The 17899-nt window shown below is 42.9% G+C and overlaps 1 protein-coding gene across 1 annotated transcript; it reads left to right on the top strand.

The window, feature by feature from the left end:
- Window positions 1-8249: 8249 nt before the first annotated feature.
- On the top strand, window positions 8250-17582 carry UBE2A (ubiquitin conjugating enzyme E2 A). The gene is made up of 6 exons (XM_032391430.1): window positions 8250-8501; window positions 8654-8734; window positions 9134-9159; window positions 14558-14647; window positions 15638-15726; window positions 16015-17582. The coding sequence occupies exons 1-6, from the start codon at window positions 8458-8460 to the stop codon at window positions 16141-16143; spliced, it is 459 nt and encodes a 152-aa protein (XP_032247321.1). The 5' UTR covers window positions 8250-8457; the 3' UTR covers window positions 16144-17582.
- Window positions 17583-17899: the final 317 nt, after the last annotated feature.

Here is a 17899-nt window from a genome sequence, read left to right as displayed (position 1 = left end):
TTGTTCCTTAGATCTTACTCAAATGTCATCTCTATGATTTCATGTTATTCAGTATTTATTGATCTTCTACTGTGTATTAGGCACCGCACTATATACTAGTTGTGTAATGATCAACTATAAATAATCTCACCCCCTCATGTGTCTTACTCTGGTGCAGGGGTGAGTAAACTTTTTCTGTAAAGGGCTAGAGAGTAAATATTTTAGGCTTTGAGGGCCGAGAAGCAAAATCAAGAAAATTATGTAGACCTATATAACGAGAGAAAACAAATTTCCACAAGTGTTTTATTGATGAAATTCAAAATATAATAGTAATTATATTTTTGTAATACAGGTCTGCTAATGAGAAGAATAGCATTCTTTTATGGAGGGGGACAATATTTCACTTAATTAGGGTTCAAAGTGAGTGTTCTCTACCATCAGAATCATTTGCAATCTCAATACACCTTTACAGGTTTTTAAATTGCTTCATATCTGGTCAAACTGAAATTTTCAAGAACCTCATTTTTCATTTGTAATACAAGTTTACAACTTTTTTCAAGAGTCAACCAAATGAAAGCACCTGTTAATAAAAGTCTCTTTTAGAAGATTTATTTATTTATTTTTAGAGAGGTGGGAGGGGCAGAGGGAGAGGGAGAGAGAGTCTTAAGCAGGCTCTGTGCTGAGCGCGGAACCCAGCACAGGGCTTGATGTCATGACACTGAGATCATGACCTGAACCGAAACTAAGAGTCAGACGCTTAACTGGCTATGCCACCAGCACCTGTTAATAAAGGTCTTCATGAAATAAATCAGTTGCAAATATCATCTGTTAATACTTACCTGTAATGAGATTTTACATATTTCATCTTTGAAAAAAAATTTTAACACGGCTAAGTACTGCCAAACACTGATACCAAATACCTGATTTTAATTGAGCATATTTATCTTTTAGAAGGCATTTTTGAAATTCAGTTAGATTCTTCTCTTGGTATTTGCCTTTTAGCATGTCATTGCATACAGAATAATCACTTCCAATTAAAATTTAGGTGGAAGCTCCTGCAATGCACAGTGAAACTGATTTGTTTAAAAGATTTTATTCATTTATTTGACAGAGAGGGAGAGTGGGGGGAGCACAAGCAGGGGGAGTGGGAGTGGAAGAGAGAGAGAAGCGGGCTCCCAGTCTAGCAGGGAGCCCGATTCTGGGGCTCGATCCCAGGACCCCGGGATCATGACCTGAGCCGAAAGCAGACGCTTAACTGACTGAACCACCCAGGCACCCCCAGTGAAATTGATTTTTAAATATAGAAATTTCTTTTGCATTTTGCATTAAGTTCCAAAAAACACCACTGGAATTGTAATTTGAGCCCAGAAAAGATATTCATTGCAAATTGGTGTGGGAATGCAAATCTTGATTTTTGTTTTCATTTTTGACAGCACAGGAAGAGATTAAAGTAATGACATTACTTGCAATTCAAACAATGTTAGTTGTCATTGAAATGACTTTACTGAAATGTAAGTTTCACATATAAGCAGTGTTTTGCCTTGTAATTTTAGTTTAAATGCATTAAGTAACGTTAAGTCTACAGCAAAAGTTAATTTAAAAAACCATCCAGCGTTCAATAATAGTGGTTGCAGGTGGTTCTTCTCATTCAGAAAACTTTCAATCTCAGCCCTAAGCTCAAAAAAAAATTTTTTTAACTCAGAAAAACTTTGCCACTGCTAAGCTATTGAACTGCTGTTGGTTGGGCAAGTCAAAATCTTCAGCTTCTATTTCTGACAAAAATTTAAGTAACTGACAGCGGTTTAGTCCATGAGTAAATGAAGTGTTGACACTAATAGTTGAAATACACAAGATAGACTCAAATATGTTCCTGCAAAATACCTGCAGATTAATAATACAATGAATAACCAGAGGATTTAAACAACTCACATTCTCACAAGCTTTGTACAATTGTCCAACTAAGCTTTGTTCTGCTCCATACGTATTTGTAACACATCTTAGCAGAGTCTACTTCAGGTTGCACTGAATTAGTATTTTCTTGACTTCTTTGAGAATATTCTCATCTGGGGCACCTGGGTGGTTCGGTCCGTTGAGCGTCTGCCTTCGGCTCAGGTCATGATCCCAGAATCCTAGGATCGAGTCCTACCTCAGGCTCCCTAGTCAGTGGGGAGTCAGCTTCTCCCCCTACTCATGTGCTCTCTCTCAATTTCTCTCTCTCTCTTTCTCTCCCCTCTCAAATAAATAAATAAGGGTTAGGGTTAGAAGATTTTATTTATGTATTTGAGAAGGGGAGAGAGAGAGAGAGAGAGCATGAGCGGGAGGAGGTGCAGAGGGAGAGGAAGAAGCAGACTTCCCGCTGAGCAGGGAGCCAGACGTGGAGCTCAATCCCAGGACGCTGAGATCATGACCTGAGCCGAAGACAGACACTTAACGGACTGGGCCACCCAGGCGCCCCAAATAAATAAAATCTTTAAAAAAAAAAAAGAAAATATTCTCATCTGAGTTATTCCACACAGGCCAACTCAGCATTGGCTCTTTGAGTAAAGTACAACAACTGAGCAGTATTGGTAACATCTGTCACCTCATTGAGAGCCACGGAAATTCACTTGAAATCATTTTCCCTGTTTTTTTTTTTTTTTAAAGATTTATTTATTTATTTGAGAAGGGAGGGAGGGGCAGAGAGAAACTTAAGTAGACTCTGCGCTGAGCACAGAGCCAGACGCGGGCCTCGATCTCACCATCCTGAGATCAGGGCCTGAGCTGAAACTGAGAGTCAGTCAGCTCAACCGACTGCGCCACCCACGTGCCCCTGCCCTGTTTTTTTTAATGACTGTTGGTGTCTCTTCCAACGTCCTCAACTCTTTGAGCCACTATTCTCCCTGAAAGGCTAATAGTCTTTGGAAAGTTTATTTTCCCTGGACACATTTCTTTGGCTTCGGCAATCAAACACGATTTAATTAACTCATCATCAGTAAATGGCTTTCCTTCCTTGGCTAACAAATGAGCCACTCAGAAAATTATTGTGGCTGCAGCCTCATTTTCATTTTTTTTTTTTAATTTTTGTGACGAATTTTGCTATGATAAGATATTCCATTTTAAACTTTCTAGTTTTTCTAACCACTGCTTTCCTGGGAGTCAGGAACATTGCAATGAGTGCTTATTTTGGTGATGTTGCATACTGTATTCTTTTAGCAACACTACAGGATCATTGTGTAATAAACGCAGTGCTTTGACATCTAGTGTGATAACCAAGTAATCTACGTTCACTGTGCCTTAAAAGCATGACATTTGAAACCGCTTTCGTTTTCTTTTTTTTTTTTTACATGATAGGTATGCACATCTAATAAAAAAAAATGAAATGCCATAATCTGGGGATACACGTGGCATTCAAAATGCGGTCGAGTTATAACCGCGTCACTGCGATGTATGGTACACCCACCAACAAAAATGGCCACAGACAATACATGATTGAAATAGCATGGCTGGGGGCGCCTGGGTGGCTCAGTTGGTTAAGCGTCTGCCTTCGGCTCAGGTCATGATCTCAGGGTCCCGGGATCGAGCCCCGCATCGGGCTCCCTGTTCAGCGGGAAGCCTGCTTCTCCCTCTCGCTCTCCCTCTGCCCCTGCTTGAGTTCCCTCTCTCGCTGTGTCTCTCTCTGTCAAATAAATAAACAAAATCTTAAAAAAAAAAAAAGAAATAGCATGGCTGTGTCCCAGTGAAACTTTATTTATGGGCGTGGAAAATATGAATTTCGTATTATCCTCACGGGTCCTGAAATATTAAATATTCTCCTTTTGATTTCTGCAACCATTTAAAAATACAGAAAATCACTTTGGGCTCACAGGCCCTAGGGGAAAAGATGGTGGGCTGGATTTGGTTGTAGCTTGCTGGTGGATGTGGCCAGTTTGATTGAATTCCTATACCCAACGTTGAAACCATATGTGTTCGTTTTCTGTTGCGGCTGTAACGCACGACCAGACCACAGACTTACTGGCTTAAGAAAACGAAAACGTATTATCTTACGGTTCTGGAGATCCGAAGTCCAAAATCAATCTCACTGGCTGAAAGTCAAGATGTCAGCAGGGCTGGTTGCTCCTAGAAGCTCCAGGGGAAAACCCATTTTTGCCTCATGCAGCGTCTAGAAGCTACCGGCATCCCTTGGCTCCTTGGCCGGTGGCTGTATTGCTCCAATCTCTGCTTCCATGGTCACATGACCTTCTCTCTGACTTCAGACTTTCTTCCCTCTTACGAGGACTCATGTGATTACATCAGGCCCACTGGTTTATCCTGGATAATCTCCCCATCTCGAGATTCTTAATTTAACTACATCAGCAAAGTCCCTTTTGCCATATAAGGTAACGTATCCACAGATTCCAGAGATGAGGATGAGAAGGTCCTGGGGTAGAGGTGCATGATTCAGCCTACCACGCCACGCCTTTGTTTTTGACTCTGCAACTTAGCAGGTAGTGAAAGTCTATGTTCATGGCCCTAATGTCCCCGTTTCTCTAGACTTCACTATTTCTCTCTCCGCTCTCTCCCTCTCCCCTCTCTCTCCCTCTCTCTCCTTATGTCCTAGGGTCTAGAGATGGACAGCATACTCCTACTGTTACTGCCAAGAATACACATTGTGACAACTGTTGTTTCCTATAAGCAATTTCCTTGACTTGTCTTCGGAGGCTATTGGAGTCAGGAAAGACCCTGTGGTTTTATATTCTGTTGCTTCTTGGTTGCCATTTGTACTAAATGTTAGTGATAGAAGTGGGAACCATAGGAAAATAAAATTCCTTGCCTTCTCTAGCTAACAGAAATACAAACTCACAGCCTCATAAGGCAGGAAATGACAGTTTATTCAGTCTCTCTCTCCCCGACCCAAAATAGTTCAGGAAAATCACAATCCAGTCTGCATTTTGAAAGCCTCATGAACAAAGTCCCACAGTTTCCCTAGTTATATATTCCCGTACCTCACGGTCCTCCCTTTTAGGAAAATTCTCAAGTCCTTGCCTGGGGATGGTTTGGAACTTTTTATCTTCCCAGCAGCTGCATTGCTAACACACTTTTCTTTCCAGTGAAAAGAACTTCTATTCTGGACCCCTGCTTTTGGGAAGGAGAGTGGTGCTTGGCTGTGAAGAGGGTATTTCTTCAAGATGTCAGGGTGAGGGGTGCCTGGGTGGCTCAGGCGGTTAAGCGTCTGCCTTCAGCTCAGGTCATGATCCTGGGGTCCTGGGATCGAGCCCCGCATTCGGCTCTCTGCTCAGTGGGAAGTCTGCTTCTCCCTCTCCCTCTGCCTGCCTGCTCTGCCTACTTGTGCTCTCTCTGTCAAATAAATAAATAAATAAAATCTTTAAAAAAAAAGATGTCAAGGTGAAAAGGGGATGGAAGGAATGCTTGGCCAACTATGCTATAGTTAGCATGTTCTAGCCCGATAATCATCTGTGCTAGAGAACGATCTTCCGTGTTGCTGCTTGTTATGACAACGCTGTTTCTGGTGAGGAATGTGGGGGCACAGTATTTCTGCAGTGGGATTCCACCGTGCAGTCAGGGCCTGCCCTCCCCATCCCCTGGTGCCACGGGGCTTCCCAAACTGCTGTGGTTCGTGTCCCCGAGCTTTCTTGATTAGACAGAGAGCTACTCATGAGCTAGGGCAAAGGAATTTCAGAAAATAAACAAGCCCACAACAAACCCAGCTACATCTCTGGCCTTCAGTGAGTTTCAGACATTTCTATCCAGCAGCAGGAGCCTCCCCTCCCAGCCCCTTCCCTGCTCTCCAGTACGGTATAGGCAGCTTCTCAGCACCTATGCAAAATAGACCTGGAAAACCTCTAAAAGCCCCCTATCAAGCCTAAAGCCCTCATCCTTGTGTTTGAGGGCATCTAACCAACTTCTGTCCCCCTCACTTTTCCAAGCAGGGGTCTCATCATCCCCCATTAGCCCTGCTAGTCTGTCCAGTATCCCCAGAACCTTCTTGAGCTCCACGTGTTCCTTCATGCTGTTGCGCTCATAGAAACTGCTTGACTTCTCTCCCGGGGAAGTCTCTTCCTGTTGTCACTTCTGTTGAAACAAAACTGAAACAGACCCATTCCAGGAAGCTCGTTCTAACCCCCACCAGACTGAGGGTTTCCCCCGCTGCGCGGTCCCTCCGCATTTGTAGATTCACACGCTTCTGCTATGTTTCTTGGCGCTGCTCTGGCAGGCAGAGTTCAAAGATCCCTGGCCATGGATGTACACACACCTTCTCCCAGTTATTCAAACGCTAATCTAGGTTCTGCTGTGAGGGAATTTTGCAGATGTGATTAAGGTCCCAGATCAGATGATATTGGGGGTGGGGGGTAACCCAGGGTGGGCCTGACCTAATTAGATAAGCCCTTAAAGTGAACTGGGCTCTTCCTGAAGAAAGATTCCAAGTGTGAGGGGGATTTCATGGGAGAGAAGTTCTCAGGTGCTGGCTTGAAAATGGAGCAGGCCACGTGGCAAGGAATGTGAGTGACCTCTAAGAGCTGCGAATGGCCCCTGGCTGGCAGCCAGTGAGCAAATGGGGGCCTCAGTCCTTACAACTGCAAGGCATTGAACTTGGCCAACAGCTTGTGGTGATTTGTTAAGTAGCAATTGAAAACAAATGCACTTGCTTTTGTAGCTTACATGTGTATTAGTAGACTGCCAGTTACTAGATGAGAGGAAAAGGAGATTTTTCAACTTATTTTTGTACCCCCTGCCCACCACAGTCACAGTGAGATGCTATTAGGGAGACTTGCCTTAGCTCCTGATATCTTGGTGTCAATGGGAGATATAAATCCTTTCCCATGAAAGTACCTGTATTTAAACAGCAGCTAGAATCACGACCATCATCAAGTGTCTCCCACCTCCCACCTTAGAAACAAATTTCTGCACATCTGATATCTTACGGACATCTCTGCTCGGATTTCTCACCAGTCCCATGCACTCAGTAAGTCATTGCACTCAGTAAGTCCCCAAACTGCCCCCCTCCCCGCTCTGTTCCCGAGTTCTGTCCGTGGCACCTTCAAAGCCCCAGGTATCTTGGGGCTTAGAACTCCAGTCATTGTTGACTCCTTCCTCTCTCTTGCCTCCAAGTTCAATCTGTTGCTGAGTCCTCTCCATTCATCCCATCCCCTCCGTTTTTGTTGTCACTGCCTGGTTCAGTATTTCTCACCTAGACTACTTCAAGTGTCTCCTAGCTGCTCTCCTGGGACCCACATCTCTGACTAGCCCGACTCTAATTATGCACAGCCACCTTCCAAGGAATCCATTAGCTTGACGTTCAAAACTCTCCATGACTTAACCCAAACTTACCTTTCTCATATTTTCAAAAATTCTTAAAATGAGTGTTTTGCCTACCTTCTAAGTTATTTGAGGTTGACCTTTACAAATTATTCTTTAAAACTGTTATTGCTTTTGCAGGTCCACATACTAACTGTGACTCTTCTCTGCAACCTGCAGCTTTTTCACGTGCGTCTTACCGTTACTTTTACTTCAGACTCTCTGCCCTTGCAATTCTCCGCAGTCGGATATTCTCACACCTTGGACTCTTCCGAATATATAGTAGCCACTTGGCTTGTTGAACTGCCAAGGGGAAATGTGGTTCCAGAGCCAAATTGTGAGTGCCCAGAGCTAAAACCTCATTGTGCTTGCCTTAAGCTCTCATTCCCTCCCCCAGGACACACACCACCATTTTATCCTGCTTGGGGGTGATCATTGGCCTAAACATTGGGACCGGAATCCCGCACGTTCATCTCATAGACGAGGGACCCACAGCTCCCTGTCATAGCCGAAGCCGATTTATTCTTTTGATTTTCAGTGATTTGAACCAGTCACACACCCTCCTCCCCAGCCTCCCGGGTCCCTGGAGTTCCCGCTTTCCGAGAACCAGATTTGCCTCCACCCACTGTCTCCTCCCTTCTACTTAGGGACTTCCATCCTTCTTCTCTCCCCCCCCCCGCCGCCCCCAGCCACAGTGCGCACTGTCGTAAGTGATCTGATCTCAAAAAAAAAAAAAAGAAAGAAAGAAAAAACAGAAAAAAGCTTCCCAGGGTTCGTCCGAGCCTGGGCAGGTGGAGACGGACCCCATTCCGCCACTAATTCCTAGTGAATTCCAGGCTTCCGCTCGGCCGGCTGCATGCCTCTCACTCCCGCACCAGCCCGGCGCTCCCCGCCTCCCGCTGGGGTTTAATGACCTAAGCAACTTTCCCGGCCACCCCCCCCCCCCCCGTCTTGGTACGGCCTGTCCGGCGTTCGGTGTTCCCCCCCCCCCTCTCCTTCCAGGTTGGTTCAGCCCCCATCTACTCCGGGGTGGTGCTTAGCCGGCGCCAGACCGACCCTCGACTTCGGAGGGGCAGTGCCGTTCCTCTGGGCGCTTCCTCGGCGGCCGCTTCGGCTCCTTCAGCCTCCTCGGCCTCCTCGGCCTCCTCAGCCTCCGCCGGGACCCGAGACCTCGGTGTATGCCCCACCCCTGACCCCGCTAGAGATATGTCCACCCCGGCTCGGCGGCGCCTCATGAGGGACTTCAAGAGGTAAAGCGACGGAGGAGCGCCGAGGCCGGGGGGCTGCCAGGCGGGGCACAGGGCGGGTCCCGAGGCGGGCCGGGTGCGGTGCGGGGGGGTGGGGGGCGGCCCGGAGCGGACGCGAGTGCCGGATTGCGGAGCCCCTGTCTGTTTCCCTGAAGGTTGCAGGAGGATCCTCCGGCCGGAGTCAGCGGGGCTCCGTCCGAGAACAACATAATGGTTTGGAACGCGGTCATTTTCGGGTGAGTCTGCGTTCCGGGAGGTGGCGAGAGGTGGGGGACTCGGGCCGGCCCAGCCTGCCGTCGGGGACCGGCCCCCGGCGAGGACGGAGAGGGAGAGGGGGAATGTTTGGGTCCGGCTGGGCCTAGGCGCCTCCCCGGAGCCTGTGCCTCGATTAGCTCAGTTCCCGCTGCCCGGGGAACCGTTTGGGGTTCTGAGGGGGGCGGAGCGGGGAGTGGTGGCGGTTAGGCGCGGCGGCCTGCGCCGGCTTTCCGAGCCCCGAACATCCATTTGTAGTGGCTTTCTGACCCAGGAAGCGGTGGTTTCCCAGCGGGAGAGTTGGCAGAGCTGGGGATAGCAGTGTCTTAAGGGGGAAGGGAGCCCCTGAAGCGGGAACTGACTGTTTGTTCTCTGTGTTGCAGGCCCGAAGGGACCCCGTTTGAGGACGGTAAGAGAGTTTCTTTACCCACCTTTCAGGAGCCTGATCATCTGGGGGAAAGGGTTCCCAGTCGTCCTGGAAGTGCCTCCTACTTAAGAACCCGCTTCTCCCTAGCCTCTGCCTGCTAAAGGCTTGAGTGAACTCCCATACGTGGCAGGTTGTTCTGGCCATTGTCCGCTGGACTAGAACTGCACCTTTTTTCTTGCTTGCTTCTTTAAGAAAAAAAAATCTGGGTAAGGCAGTCACTTTTTAGAAGGAGCCTCATAGCACTGATGTTAAGGATTTTTGAGGTCTGGGCTGTGATCCTGCTCAGTTCAGCAGCCTGTCTAGATACTGACTTAGTATCAACCCAACCACTTGCTGATAGACTCAGAGACCCCAGAGACCACCTAGTTGGGAATTCTACCACAAGGGCAGGAACTGTGTTCAGCAGGTGCTTAATATGTGTTTGTTGGGTGTTGGATGGGTGTGAGAGTTCCTTGCACAGAACTATCTGGTTTCTACAATCTGGCGTTGAATACCTGTCAGCCTCACGGCTCTAAGATGGTCTTTAATGGCACCTTTAATGGCCAGTTTGAATATAACCTTGTTTCTTATTTTTGAATGAGTTTTCAGTGGGCTTTTATCAAGACTTTATGGTCAGTATTCTCAAAGCAGCTTCAGAATTGAGGGGAGCCTTAATGTACTCTCTTGAGAAGTGTCCAGCCTACTTGAAGGTACTCTGTGTACCTATAGGTACAGGATTTTTAATGGATTTAGGCTTGACTTTTAAAAACACGTTACTTGCTTTTTAAGTTTTTCTTTAAACTTTCTATTTTGAGATCATTACAGATTCATGTGCGGTTGTAATTAATAATACTAATACAGAGAGACCTTGTATACCTTTCACGCATTCCCCCAGCCCTTTGGTAATGTCTTGAATGACTGTACTACGGTATCACAGCCAGGAACTTGACATCGATACGGTTTTATGTACATTCAGTTGTGTGCATGCGTGTGTAGTCGTTCTTGGAAAGCTTAATACATTTCAGACACAATTAAAAGTATTTGAACTACTGATCGACATCTTTAATATTTGAGGTAGTTAAAAAAGCAAAGGAGCTTTGTTACTTTTTTCAGTGACCATCTTCCTTTACTCATTTAGCGTTTGATACACACACACACACATGCACACACTCATACACAGAGCTCAGTTTGAAGGTGGGAACAAAAACACTTCTGCAAACTACTAAGTATATACTTCTATTGCCGAGTCCGATTGCTCTCTGATTCTACCAGTCTGCAAGATGTGGTGAGGAAGGGCAGTATCAGCCAGCTCTCGGATTTGTCTCAAATACTCAGATTTCCCTAGGAGACTGTGGACAGTCACCTGAATACTTTTAGCTTCCTCCCTGCCTCCACCCCCTGGGTAAATGTCACTGCCCTTCAGTGCTCCAATAAAAAGAAATGACAGCAAGAGAGTGATTCTAAAGGCATACTCCTTTGGTGCAGTAAATCGTTTGAACTGATCCATAGCAAGAGCTAGCTCGACTTAATTTTCCTCTGCTAGATTGATGCTCGTTCTTTATACCTAAGCATTGTGTGCAGATTAACTGTGTTTGCTTTAGCCCTGGCAGGCTTTATTTTCATTGGCTTCTTTTCTTCCTCCTGACTTTACTCAGACGGCTTTATGCTGGGCACAGCTTTATTAATAGTACATCACTTTGCTGGAGGATTGGCTACTTAAATATTTCAAGGGTGCTTCACTCGTTTTAAGTGGTATGCATTGAGAAGGTACTTAAGGAATCCATTATCTACCTGGATCTTCCCCGTTGACATCACCGGTTCTGTTTTTGATGATGTGTATCTCCATACTGGCATTACTGAAAGGAACTACTCCAGCTAAATAACAATACCCTTTTCTGATTCATTCTCTTGAGCAGTCTGCTATCCATGGATGCTTCCTCAGGTGTCTAGAACATGGGCTGTGGCTACAAAAAAATATTTTGACCATTTTTTAATACCCTTTATTTTCAATTAGGGAATTTACTAGGAAAGCCTCATTAGGGACAAGTGGCACAATTGATTTTGCTGTTTCCAATGTATTATATAAATCAACAACCCCAAAACTACTTTTGCTGTTTCCTTGTAAATCATTTGTGGTGGACATTTCTGGAACAGCCAGACCCCAGTTAAAGAGATGAAGACTTAAGAAAAGGAACTCTTGAAGGTATTTTGACTTAACTTCACACACTTAAAGTAAGAGGAAAATGTTCTCAAGAACTTACACTACCAAACAAAACACTGGGGGGCAATGCTTCCTCATCAAAATATCTTGGCATGGATGCTGAATACAAAGACTATGGAATAAAGTATTCTCCATCACATCATCTAAAAATTGTTAATACACAGTAAGATACTAGTATTTGCTTTTTGTAAGAATTTGGTTTTAAGTCTTTTAAAAATTAATCACTCAAAATCCACTGAGGGTGTTCTTAAGGTAAATACATCCTATGATGAGGAGTATTTGGGTATTATCTTAAAAATCAGAATCTCTGGTCATCAAAAAAATTTTTTTTAGGTGCATGTACTTTGTTTTCTCCTCCGGGGTCACAAGCTGGTGGCCAAATGGCAGAAAACACGCAGGTGTTTTTTTGTGAATGTCTTCAGCGAACATACACTCTCTAGTCTAACCATATCACTCCTTATTGCCACGCCTCTGCCATCGAACACAAAGTTTCCCCTGTATAGATGGATTGATACTTTCTTTACAATGTTTTGGCCTCCTCAGGAAGATGAGCAAAAGCAGTACAGATTGTGTACAATAGTGAGGCTTAAGTCTTCCATTATTTTAAAGCCTAACCTTCTGAATATCCAGAGGATAAGCTCTAGTCTCAATTGCATAATATTCTAGGATTTTAAATTTCCTTAACGTTTGTTTTGGATCTCAGAAATTGCATTGAGGGTTGTATTAAAAAGGTTCCAGTAGTATAATGTGGCTAAAAGTATGAACTATCCCCTTTTAAATACGTATTTGAAATACGATTTGGGGTAAGTCCTAATTTATAGTCAAGTAGACATAAGCAGGTTGTTTCACTTCCCAAGATAGTAAATGAGCTGTTTGAAAAGACTTGATTAACTTACTTGGTATCTAGTGTTGAACTTCTGGCCGAGTATTAGGCAGAAAGTTCAAGTCAAGGGTTTCGAGAGCCACCAACCTACATACTCAACTTGAATTCAGCTGTGAGTGTTTGGTGTAGGTCAGAAAGAAAGTAGTATTTAATATTTAAATTCATTAATTGTGTATTTCTTACTGATAGTCAAGTTGGGATATTTGGGTTTTGCCTCCTTCAGCTGGGTCTAGGAGTGTGAAACTTTAGAATTATTACAGCTACCATATTTATAGAGCACGTACTTTGTGTCACTGTGCACATTTCCCTCATTTAAACCTCACAACAATGTAATGTGGTGGGTACTATTACTAACTCCATTTTACAGATGAGGAACTTGAGGTTTAGTCAAGTCGAGTGGCTCCTAGTAAGTAGCAAAGCAAGGAACTGAGCCCAGGTCTGACTGCAAGGCTGTGCTCTTCCCCACTGTGCTCTACTGTTTCCACTTAACGCCTGTCTTATGTGTTGCTTTACCACTTTTGGATATCATATTTAATGATGGTCTTAATTTAAAGTACCTGGGCCCTAGTACCTGTGTGCTATTAAATCCGCCCACTTTTAGAGCAATTCCGTGATGATAAATCTCTTACCTCTAATTTAATCAGATTTCAACTTTGAGCCAAATGTGTTTATACTTGAGATGCATAAGGAAGCTCAAAGTTTTGAACTCTCTAACACTCATTCCCGCTTTTTCCTGTGTATTATAATATCAGTGGCACTGAAAAGGAAGAACCAATATTTCTTCCTCACAAATAGGAAGATTCATGACCAGGTGGTAATAAGGTGAAGTAGGTTCTGATAGACTGTAGCGTGTTTGTCCATTCCAAAATATTTCACTTTTTGCCCTTAGTTATAATATACAGTATCTTCAAATCTGGCTTTCACACAGTTTAGGGAGTAACAGTAGTTTGGGGAATAAAGTATTCCGAAACTTTGGAACATACGTTCATCATACTAAGGGCAACTCTTAGCAAATTGTTTCCTGTGAGTTTGCTGGTAGGAAACAAACTTTGGTATTGTTATGTAATGGATCTAGCAATAGAATGTAGTCTTTTTTTTCTTAAGTGGTGATAAACCTATTGATGGAGGAAATTGCCGACTCTGAAGAAACCAGTATCAAGTTGTACTCGACCTGAAGTGTGGTCTATAGTATTAGAATAAATTTTTTAAAAGGACCAGAGTAATAGTGGAACATCCGCCACCTTATGCCGGACAGTGATTGCTTAAGTTTACTTGAAGAGATTTCAGTCAGGAATAAACAGTTGCCCAATTGTTTTCTTGGATTTATTAAACCCAATTTTAAAAATACTTTGAAGGAAACAATCTCCCCAAATCAGAACATCTTACAATTCTTGAATGAGATCCAGTTTGTTCATTCCTTATAAATAAGTCTATAACCTAGTATATGTCAGGGCCTCCTGCTACCTGAGTTGACACATATTCAAGGAAAATAAATTCATTTCATTAGAATTGAATGAAACAAACATCATTAGAAAGATAAATTTGCTGGAGACATGAATGCAATCTAATGTGATTTTTAAATTATTTCTGCCATTAATTCCCTCCATTAGTGTGAATAATGGAGTTGATTTTATAGTGTAGTACCTTGTGAGTCATACTTCAGGATTTGTGAGAGAGACTATAAAGTTTTTTCTGGCTTACATTCAATTGTGTTTTCATTATAGAGTCGCTATTGTACGAAAAGGGGCTGGTGAACACTTTTATACTTATTCCCTTCCATTTTTAAAGATAATTTGGTTATAGATTTGTATTTCTAGCATTGACTTTGGAGGCTTTGTACTCTCGTTCTCTGTAGCCCATGTCAAAACCACTGGAGAGTTTAGGATGGCGGCTAGTTAAAATAGGCCTTTGAGGTCTCTCAGTCTTCTGAGGCAAGAGCGCCAAACTTTGGCTCTAGTTTCTTGTCATTTTAAGGATATCTTCAAAATGGACAGTGGCTAAAGTTATCCTGCAGGCAGTACTTTTGAGCTTAAGACGACTGTATTTAAGTTTGGGGGAGAATGATGGCAAAACAAAAAAATCCCCGTTGGGTGGTGGTTCTTACAGTATCTATTTTTAGAGCAGTTCCTAGAGATCATGACTTACCTTGTCTCTCACCTGGCCTTTCTTTCCTCTCTACCCTCTATCTTTGCATTATTTCATTTAGTACTGGAAAAAGTGTCATGTAGCATTAAAAAGAAAGTACTACTGAACAAAGTGATAAATCTGTTTCTTAAACCTTTCTTTTCTAACTACAGGAACATTTAAGCTTACAATAGAATTCACTGAAGAATATCCAAATAAACCACCTACGGTTAGATTTGTCTCTAAGATGTTTCATCCAAATGGCAAGTATCACTTTTAATGCAATATTTTAAACTACACTGCTAATTATGGGAGGTGTTCCACGTTTCCTGTGTATTTGTCCGTAGTACCTGAGTATTTGTTTAGGCATCTTGCCGTTTCCTGAAAACAACTTGTTCATGATGGTCTGTTGCTGTCTTGATCTCTAGCCCTAGAACTGAAGCAGTGAAGGTACTCTGCTTTGGCTTGGAGTCTGCAAGCCTCCTGGTTTTGATGATCTTTATCATTTACTTATTATACAGAAATAAGGACGCTCTTGACGTTTCCTGTTAATGTCGGATTGGGGTAGTCTTGTGTTGTGACTATTTTCACGACATTTAGAACTATTTATTTAGAACAATAGTTTTCAACTTTAGATGCAGAAGAAAATTACCATGGAACACTTTAAAAATAGAGATGCCTTGGCACCACTCCAGACCTGCTGAATATGAGATTCTGTGGCTGAGGGCTACGGTGTATTGGAAAAGCAGCCCAGTGATTCTAACTTACATTCTGCTTTTTTGGCTAGTAGTAAGCCTAGAACAGCTTGCTTTTTTATTTAGGTTAATAAAGTATTTTCCGGGATATCAGATATTTTTATCTTCATGCTGAAATGAGACCTTGTGAACTCCGAGCTATCTTTTGTTACTTCGGATAGGAGATAGAGTTTGCAAATGTAGTGGAATAAACTTCCCACGTGTCTGGATGCCTAGGGACCCAATTGGAAAACGCGTATGATTTCCTGGTTAATAGGGCAGTCTTTTCAGAAGAAAGTGCACTAAGTTTCTTCTAGTTTTATGCCAATTATATTTGACATTCTTTGACTATTTCACTAGCAATGATTAGAATTCTTCTTAGGAAGGTAACTGAGAAGCAGTTTAGGAATCTTGTTAAACCTCACAGGCAAAGTATTCTTGACTATGTTTGTCTTGACTGTGATGTTAAAAATCTGAATGGTTTTATTCCGTTTAACATGCCTACTTCTGTGCTCTTAGTCTATGCAGACGGTAGCATATGTCTGGACATACTTCAGAACCGCTGGAGTCCAACCTATGATGTGTCTTCCATTTTAACATCCATACAGGTGAATTTTCCTTAATGTGACCAACTGTGGCCTTTGATATGTTTCTGTTAGCACTTGGATTGTTTCTGGAAGTCCCAACTTAAGGTAACGGGCAGGTCATTAAGACCCAAGCCCCCAGAAAACGTATTTGCCTAGCTACTAGCAGATTAATATTACTCTAGGTTAGTATGCTAAGAGATCCACTTTAGCCATTACTGAGGGCAATTCAGTTGAGTGTTTTGAATATATATATATATATTTTTTTTTTTTTGCATTGAGGAACTGACCTTTTACAAATTGTCTCTGTAGTCCCTATTGGATGAACCCAATCCCAATAGTCCAGCAAACAGCCAGGCTGCTCAGCTGTACCAGGAGAACAAGCGGGAATATGAAAAACGTGTTTCTGCGATAGTAGAACAGAGCTGGCGTGACTGTTGACCCGGGTGCAGCAAAAGAAGAGGCTGGTCATAAGGAAAATATATATTGATGTGTTTGTCACCTTCCTGTTCCTCAATGTCATTACATTACTTTATTAAAAGCAAAATAGCTGTCGTGCTGTTTCCATCTTCCCTTGCCGAGCTTTTCCTACCCCTTCTACCCTCTCCTTGAACCTCAGCAAACACCCTCTACGAGATCAAATGTACTGTACCTGGGTTACGTGCGAACATTACTAATGCTTCATCCCTTTTCTGTTGTGTCTCAGCTCCAGTTTTAGGGCAGTATTGTGTTACCGTACTTTACACTAAGCTTTTAAAGTGAATCGTTATACAAGTGGTGCTTATGCATAGCTTGATGACCAGGATGTTATTTTTAACAAAGGATTGCTACAGTGTTTCATCCTGGCTGGTCCTTCACTTGTGTTGGATTTAGAAGTGAATGTTTGGAATATGGCCTATGGAAAACAGGGGAACAAATCCATATAAGCATCCATTCTGAAAGAGCAGCGGAGGCTAAAAATGCTATCATACTAACATCCAACCAAAATGAATTACAAGACGGTTTTTACTGGTACGAAGGAAAAAGTTAAAGGACTCGGCCAAAGGAATGCAGTGATAATTGTAACTGACACATCCTCTCCTTGCAAGATACTCACTGGGCTCACCCATGCTAAGTTTCAGAATACTGAAGTCTTCTGGGTTTTTGCTGTTTAAAGAGGTGTGGGAGCAGAGGAATAGAAACAATCATTCGTTTTTAAGCTAGGGAAGGTGGGAGATCCTTTAATCTTTTTAAGGGAGCAGTGCCACCCTAGATAAATTTATAATCCCCCATCATTTTTTTAGAGTTTTAGTTAACCCAAGGAAGGGCGCATATCTGTGGCAAACTATTTTCCACTCAAATCCTGAGTTAATGCTGCATGCTTTAGTTTCGTCTTCCCTTTCAGTATTGTAAGAACCTCGAAGTCACGTTTGTGATCTCTCGTTGGCTCTTTATACTTTAGATAGGACAGTACCTTTAAGTAGCAGTGTGGGACAAGGCTTGTACATGTTTCGTCTGATGTTCCATCGTCACCTTTTGTGTATTTGTCACTCTTCTAAATCTAACTTTGCACAAGTAACCCATGTAAAAAAATGTACATTTTTCAAAACTTGTAAATAAAAATAACCTTAAAATTTTGTAGTCAAGGTATAATTATATTTTAGCTCACTATGAACTTTTAGTATTAACTTATTGGAATCTCATATCTACTCACTTTCCCCCTTGAAATAAACATGGTAAAAGAAAAATACACACGCTGGGAGAGGAAAAAGAGAAGTAGATACTGTTGGAGAGGACCTTCTTTCTTGTCATAAGTGTTAATGCTTTGTTCTTTTTTTAACGTTTTAACAAGAATGTAAAACTGTTAAATAAAACAAAGTTCCTTCAGCACATAGTATGGTCAATCAAGCGAATGAAATTGTGCTGGGGAGGGGGGTATTTACCAGGGCCTCCGGAAACCGAGAAGCCCTAGCTTCAAAACAAATAGTACCAAACCATTATTAAATGGTATTTTAACTCCCGAGTGAAGTTTGGTGGGAGTCCAGGTAGCCTCAATCTTATTTAAACAAAACTGCTTTCTTCTGGGGAGCAACCGGTCTCATTTTAAAGAGCCAAGAACAGTGACTTTGTAGAAACGCTCGCCTCTCGTCTGGGGTAGGGGCTAAATGAAATTAAGCTAAGTCTTTATATGGGGTGCCTGGGGGAGCTCAGGTCATGA

This window comes from Phoca vitulina, unplaced genomic scaffold (genome assembly GCF_004348235.1).
Source record: "Phoca vitulina isolate PV1807 unplaced genomic scaffold, GSC_HSeal_1.0 scaffold62, whole genome shotgun sequence".
NCBI lineage: Eukaryota > Metazoa > Chordata > Mammalia > Carnivora > Phocidae > Phoca > Phoca vitulina.
Note: the sequence above shows the minus strand (reverse complement) of the source record. Positions and strands in the feature narration are given on the sequence as shown.

What these genes read in the sequence shown, in the direction of transcription:
- UBE2A (XM_032391430.1), top strand. Translation starts at nt 8,458, where the DNA reads ATGTCCACCCCGGCTCGGCGGCGCCTCATGAGGGACTTCAAGAG. An exon ending in AGGGACCCCGTTTGAGGACG is followed by an intron (nt 9,160 to 14,557) that starts GTAAGAGAGTTT and finishes TTCTAACTACAG; the next exon opens with GAACATTTAAGCTTACAATA. An exon ending in TAAGATGTTTCATCCAAATG is followed by an intron (nt 14,648 to 15,637) that starts GCAAGTATCACT and finishes CTGTGCTCTTAG; the next exon opens with TCTATGCAGACGGTAGCATA.